The sequence below is a fragment of the Chelonia mydas genome, chromosome 9 (assembly GCF_015237465.2).
Source record: "Chelonia mydas isolate rCheMyd1 chromosome 9, rCheMyd1.pri.v2, whole genome shotgun sequence".
Taxonomy (NCBI): Eukaryota; Metazoa; Chordata; order Testudines; family Cheloniidae; genus Chelonia; species Chelonia mydas.
In genome coordinates this window covers 52,404,596-52,411,310 of record NC_057855.1, presented here as the reverse complement: position 1 = coordinate 52,411,310, position 6,715 = coordinate 52,404,596, and the positions used below count along the sequence as shown (strand labels likewise).

Here is a 6,715-nt window from a genome sequence, read left to right as displayed (position 1 = left end):
CTAGGCATACTTCTGCTAATGTTAAGTGTATGCCTATTGTTGGCTGGTATTCTTGTGCAAGCAGGATGATGGCTCTGATGAGCCAAATTCAACCCTGGAGTAAGCAGTTACAACTCTTATTGATTTCAATGGGCATTTCAGCTGCTTATCTCAATGACCACATTTTAAAATAAACATGTCTCCATCCTTTCCTGCAGGCACCATCTCTATGGCTGAGATGACAGTTTACTCACAGTCCTACCTGAGACTGTTAATAAGGGTGCCAAGAATGGTGTGGACACCTGTTCACGGGAATTGAATTGAGGTCAGCAATACTTTCCGCGTAATTGACGAACATACATAAAAGGGCAATTACTTTGAGCCAACACTAAAGCCTTTTAATATAAATTGTGCTCTTTTACAGTATGGTTAGCAAACATACCACAGGATGTCCGTGTTGGGAATGTGCTCCAACCAGAATAGGCAAACTCCAAGACTGCTTACTGTATAAAGAATTTCTTTCCCATGCTCATTTGTGTTTACAGACAAATTTCGGTCCCTTAATCCTGTTCATTAATCTTTCTCTCGGTCCCAAAACAACCTTCCTGTGTCACAAACAAGTTAAAGGCAGTAAAAGTTGGTTCATAGTTGCTCAGGTTTTGCACCATGATCTCTAACAGCAGCACCAAAACATAAAAGAATAGCTTTGGGCCTATAAAACATCAAAGCAACCACAAATATTCACTGAATCACTTCTGAGATCAATGATCAGCTTTCAGGCAGTGATAACTACCTCTTTGATCATATGCAAAAGACAATTAAGATGAACTTATAAAGAAGCTGTCAACACAACAGGACTCCATATATTTTTGTGTAAGTGAAAAAGCACTCTGCTACCTCCCTGCAGCTTTAGAATGTCAGTTATTTTACATTGGTTACATATGGCCTTTTAAACTATTTTGCTTCTGTGGAGTAGAACAGCTGTTTGAGACTAGAAGGTTTTTAAAGGTTTTGATTCCTTCTTAAGCAGTTGGACAGGAGATGGTGAAGATCTGCTGGAAAACATCTTCTTGTATTGAAACCATTCCATGAAATAACACTGATTCTCTAGTTTCCTGTTGGCGGAACGTTTTCATGCAGATATTGCAAAGCCAAGTCTGTCCATTTCATTTCTTGTTCTTTTACTGACTCTGTTGTTCCGCCATTATCTTGTTCTGGTTCAGGAAGCTCATTCTGAGAACACAAAATGGTACAATGCATTCTATACTTACAAAGCACCATAACAGGAGCAGGTTAGTAACACTTCATACTGATAAATACACAGATCCACAACTAAGATTGGATGGAGCATCAGAAGGACATGTACTGTACATACTGCTCCCCTTAAAAATATCAACAAGCCCAAATATGGGCATTCCATTTTCCACAAGAATTCTGTGCTTAGCTTTAGAAGTGAATTAGTTTCCTATCTTGGTGGCTGGTGGACCCAAGTAGTACACACGCAGCAAAATAAATGATTGTAATGTCTGGTAAATATCAGATACATAAATATCAGTGCAAATATTCTATTGCTTGTTTGCAATCTTTCTCCAGCAATGAAGTCCAAATACATAGGTATTCCATTTCAGAATTTTAAATAAGACATTTTATCAAATATCTTTTTACTGTCCTACAGAAGGTAACAAAATAGCAAAATAAGCACTCGGTCTCGAAGTTGAGGTCAGTGACCTAAAGGAGGTGAGGCAATGTTAGTGTCAGATAGAAAACTGGAAAGCACTTCTAAAGTTTGCTTTAGTAACAGAAAACTGATGAACAGACAAGCTGTCAGGATGAGCAATGGTTTACTGTTTTGTTTTTCTTTTAAACATTATTCTCTAAGTCAGGGGTAGGCAACCTATGGCATGCATGCCAAGGCAGCATGCAAGCTGATTTTCAGTGGCACTCACACTGCCGGGTCCTGGTCACCGGTCCAGGGGGCTCTGCATTTTATTTTAATTTTAAATGAAGCTTCTTAAACATTTTAAAAACCTTATTTACTTTGCATAAAACAATAGTTTATTTATATATTATAGACTTATAGAAAGTCCTTAAATTAGAGTGAATAAATGAAGACTCGGCACACCACTTCTGGAAAGTTGCTGACCCCTGCTCTAAGTGTTGTCATAACTGTGCAATTGCTAGAGAATGTGTTATTCTCACTCCTGGGTCTTGGGACTCCTAGCATGAGACAAACAGAACTCCTCAAACTCTAGGATTTTGTTCACTAAGGGCCTGATCCAAAGCCTGTTGAAGTCACTGGGAGTCTTTTCATTCTTTTCAATGGGCTTTGGATCAGACACTAAAGGCAGAAGTAGTGGGTCAGGACTCAAGTTCAAAGTGGGTCAGGACTCAAGTGGGGTCACGTACTGCCCATGACTCTAAACAACACCAACTTTCAAGTCAGCTCCTGCTTGACTTTGTTGAATGAAGGAATACCCCACAGCAGCCATGCTAGTTTTATAGCCTGCTAACATCCAATCTCTGACAATGGCTCAGTCCTCCTGAGGCCTCAGAGGGCCTTTAGGTCCACACCCAGGCCCCTCTCTACTGTTAAGTAAGAGTGCCCACAGGACCAGGACACCTCAGAAGTATGCTGCAAGTAACTCTTCCTCCTCTGCAGACACTGTCTGTATGCACGATTCTCAATCTTTGAAAGTACATAGTCACTTTTGGGGGGTCTTTTTGCGGGGGGGGGGGGGGGGGGGGGGGGGGAAATATTCCATGAACTATCTACTGAACCGACAATAAGATGAAGACAAACGCCAGCACCAAAACTGTTTCTCTATTTAGCCAGTTTAATGAGGCACATCCCAGTAAACTCTAACAGCTTGGAGAGTCTGGGCTTCCATGTCTCAAAAACATAATCACAGATCGGCAAGATGGAGGTAGGATTGTTTCCTAAAGCCTGACTACAAACAGCAGAACTAAGTGAAGATAGTGAGTTGCTATGCATATGTCTGCAACAGACACCGACTGTCCTAAGGCAGGTGGCATAGGCTGCCTCACCTGTGACCCAGCTGACCCTGAGATGGGCCTTTAGGCTTCAAGCTTCAAAGTAACGTAAAATGTAACCAGACAGCTATCCCAGCATGGTCCTTTAGTGACAATACCCTCTGGAGCAGTGATGTCAAACAAATCCAGAAAGTCAGGTGGACTGACACAGAGACTAATTCCCTTCAAGTAACCTCAAGAACTTTGCATACTGAAAGAATGAAGAGAGGCCTTGCAGGTTTTGGATACATGGATGTGGGAGGGAAGAAGTCTAGCATGAGAGGCCTACAATTTGGGAGCCCATCACTGCCTTAAGACAGGATCTTGGCAAAAGGTAAGAGTAGGTACAAAAGCCTGAAGTACACTTACTCAGCGAGCTAAAATCACTGCTGGTTGGAAGTGTCTCAACATGAAAGGCAACCTCGAGCCCATTAAAATAGAGTGACACAGGAAGGCCTTTAATGAGTTAATTAAGGACTACAATCTAAAGGCTTACTGGGTTTAAATGAGGGGTTTCCATGAATGACAAGGCTGTGTCTTTGCCTAAGGACAAGGGGCTGTGAACATCCTGGTGTACCATCAAGTGGTCTGTGATAGACCAAAAATAGTTGCTGAATGAGCCTAGGAGGAGTTATCCCTTTTCCTCCCTTGGCTTGCAGTAGTGGAAGTGAATGAGGGACCGGGAAGACTGTGAGTCCTCCCACCTCCCCTCCAGCTGGCTCCATAGCACTTGAAAGAGCTGAGGAAGAGGAGAGTCCTGGAACCCTGCCCCACAGACCGGTGATACCAGAAGTAGCTGGGGAAGATTGGGACCCCTTCACCCATCTCTGGACTAGTGGCAATAGAAGCACAGGGGGTGGTGGTGGGGGTGGAAACTCTAAGAAAATCTGCCCTGTGTAGCAGTACCTCTGTCAGCAGAGACCTGCCAACAACGGATGTATCCAAGCACACAGCTTAGAGGGTACCCCTGGTGTGGATACATTTTAATAGAGATCATATCACAAACACCTTCATGATTACATACCATCCTTGTACCAACTACAGCAATTGCTTTCATGCAAAAGTAATAGGAAAATATTTAACCTATTTTGTCTTATTTTAATGGCATTTTAGCAGCTGGAAATGAAGAGTAGCTAGCATCATGTGACTAGCCAGCTCTCGGCATACTGCTATCACCTGGCTGATCACCTGCCATGCCAAACTGAAGTATATCAGGGAGAAAAAGCATCACTTATGTCTGCCCTGTACTCCGGGATAGCTCCTGGAGGCCAATACTATCGAATTGCACAGCGCTGTGTCTATGCTACCCCAAATTAGACCAGGAAGGTCGATTTTAGCGCTACTCCCCTCGTCAGGGAGGAGTACAGCAGTTGATTTTTTAAGAGCCCTTTAGGTCGGCGGAACTGGGTTGGTTGTGTGGATGCATTCATTATAAAATTGACCCAACGTGGGTAAATTCGACCTAACCTCGTAGTGTAGACCAGGCCAGGGAATTACTGGATAATGGGAAGAAGCATTCCACCATCCAAAGAAACAGATAACTGGTCAGGAGTAGGGGAAAGCATTTTCTCCTTCCAAAGAAAGGCAGTTGACTGCAGGGAGAGAAGCACTTGTTCTTCTAGCCACCGAGAGATATGAGACAGCAGGACGAAATCCCCCACAAAATAAATGGGAAGCTGGCCCCTGGGGTGTGGGAGCATCATTTGTACAACTGGCAGAATTGTAAGGCACATTTGCTATGCCATGCCTCTGTTAAGAGGTTAAAGAGGGTAGAAACATCAGGCTTATCAGCAGCCTACAGTGTTCACCTACCAGTGGTATTGCTACATCCTCATAGGGTAATTTATCTTCTCTCCATGCATCATCAATCAAATCCAGGATTCTTCCATCCCTCTGAACCTCACTGTCCATCTTTGTGCAATTCACATACAGATAGATCTGTGATATAAAGCAGATGTTATTTGTGATATCCAGACCCCCCAAAAGATTAAGCTTAACTCTATGCTTGCTCTGGCCTCGATCCCTTTATTAAATAGCTTAATGTTTTTTTACAGTCAGTACGGCATCGCCAAGTTGGTTTTCATAGTTATTGTTTGTATTGCCCTGTGAGAAGCTTGAATACGACATTTCTTTCTCTACCAATTCAGTTTTTGTTCATGTGACAAACTTAGTTTCCTTCCCTATTCAAAAAAGGGTTTAAAATTGCACTATAACCATCTCATCCTTAAAGGGTCACTGTCAAACCTTATTGTAAACAAATTTTGTTTCCTGACAGAGTACCATCTAAAATTGTGTCTCAAATTGATTTAAAATTCCTTTATAAAAAAACGGTTAAGGATATTTCTGCTCGTGTTTACATTTATCCAGCTTCAGGTATAGTGACCATCCCCCCAAAAATACTTAGAACCATCTTTAGGATGGCCTACTCCTCTCTGCACGCAAATACCTGCCTACTGCTTGTTGCCTGTTTACTTTCGATCATGGATCTGCTGCCATTACTGGCAAACACCCTTTTGCAGAGTGTGGGGAGAGGTGTGCACCATCAAGACAATGAAAGTGACCCTTCAAAAATACTGTCAAAGGCAGTGGCACAAATGAAGGAGACTAATAAAATAGAGGAAAAAGGAGAATCTTCTCCAAGCCTCATCAACCATAGTAATCTCAGGGGTTGCGTGTGACAAGTGCATTACTACTCTCGCCTTCAAATACTATCTCCAGACACCGCTGCTGCAATGCCTACAAGCAATCTGCCAGAGGATGATGGCCGGGTTGTGTGACAGCCGGGCACAGCCGACATTATTTATTTAAAACTAAAGCACAGATGGAACTAGGAGGTTTGTGCCAGATCAGATGCACCTAGCTGCCCGGCTGCCGCTTTCCCACAGGTGACACATGAAAGAGCCCTGTTCCTTGCAGCAGGTGTCAGGCGAGGCACGCGCCAGGGCAGAGCGGTGGCTAGAGATCAGGCTGCCAGAGAGCGACCCCAGCCTGGGGCAGCGGTGGGTGGCGGCGCGCAGCCTGGATGCCCAGGGAATGGGCTTCAGCCCCACAGCTCCCATGGAGACGCACTGACGGGGGCGAGGGGCAGCCTCTACACAGGATCCGCCCCCGCTCATCCTCTTTGCCCCCGCCCCGACTCAGGGAGGGGGCTCGAGCTTCCCGGGCAGCGGCCTCAGCGCGGTCAGTGCGCATGCTCAACCGCCAAGCATACGCAGTGGCAACACAGCCCCGCCCCCGCCCCCGGTCCCGGTCCCGGTCCCGGTCCCGGGTTGTGTTAGAGGTCTCGGCTCCCCCGGGGATGAGGGGCTGCAGCGGCGGCGGGGCCCAGCATCATTCCCCACCCTTCGGGCCGCCAAGGAGTCGTTCCCCCCGACGTCCAGGCCTAGCCCCGGCACCTGACAGCCTGCGCGCGCGCCGTCTCCTGCCAGCGGACCGAGGAGGAAACCACGTGACCGGCGGCGCTAGGCTGCGCGAACCATAGAGAGCGGGAGGGTGCGAGTCCGCCGAGGAGAGAGTGGCCGGCCCCAGAGGTAACGGTTCGGCCGGGCTGGGCTGTGGGGAGCGTGTCTGGTCGAGACTGGCTCTGACTGTGAGTGTCTGACTGTCCCTGGGTGACCAGGTGGCTGTAGCCTGGTGTCCGGTCGTGGCTGTCGCTGTGGAGTTGGGTCTGATTGTACCTGGCTGTGTGTGGTGAGGTAATTGTAGA

At 46.0% G+C, this 6,715-nt stretch overlaps 2 protein-coding genes across 16 annotated transcripts in view; one reads left to right on the top strand and one right to left on the bottom strand.

Annotated features, from left to right (window-relative positions):
- Positions 1–355: 355 nt before the first annotated feature.
- Positions 356–6,528, bottom strand: ANAPC13 (anaphase promoting complex subunit 13). Of its 2 annotated transcripts, none has more exons than XM_027819354.3 (3): positions 6,405–6,528; positions 4,822–4,947; positions 356–1,212 (listed from the first exon to the last, which is right to left on the bottom strand). In XM_027819354.3, exons 2-3 carry the CDS (start codon positions 4,918–4,920, stop codon positions 1,087–1,089), a joined length of 225 nt encoding a protein of 74 aa, XP_027675155.1. In that variant the 5' UTR covers positions 4,921–4,947; positions 6,405–6,528; the 3' UTR covers positions 356–1,086. The 2 variants fall into 2 exon arrangements, with proteins under 2 accessions (XP_027675155.1, XP_027675154.1); XM_027819353.2 differs by having other exon boundaries at positions 6,351–6,479.
- The window catches only part of CEP63 (centrosomal protein 63), a 46,469-nt gene continuing 46,154 nt past the window's right edge, over positions 6,401–6,715 (top strand). For 5 of the 14 annotated variants that reach the window (XM_043523082.1, XM_027819348.3, XM_043523079.1 and 2 more), the window contains exon 1: positions 6,401–6,539. The gene's annotated coding sequence lies outside the window, so the exon portion shown is untranslated. Of the gene's footprint in view, positions 6,705–6,715 lie in introns of all 14 variants that reach the window. The other 9 variants (XM_043523085.1, XM_043523081.1, XM_037908293.2 and 6 more) reach the window with 4 other exon arrangements.

Excerpts from the sequence above, each read along its gene's own strand:
- ANAPC13 (XM_027819354.3), bottom strand. The coding sequence starts at position 4,920 with ATGGACAGTGAGGTTCAGAGGGATGGAAGAATCCTGGATTTGATTGAT. Across the intron at positions 1,213-4,821 it reads AGGATGTAGCAATACCACTG|AATGAGCTTCCTGAACCAGA; the intron begins GTAGGTGAACAC and ends TTGTGTTCTCAG.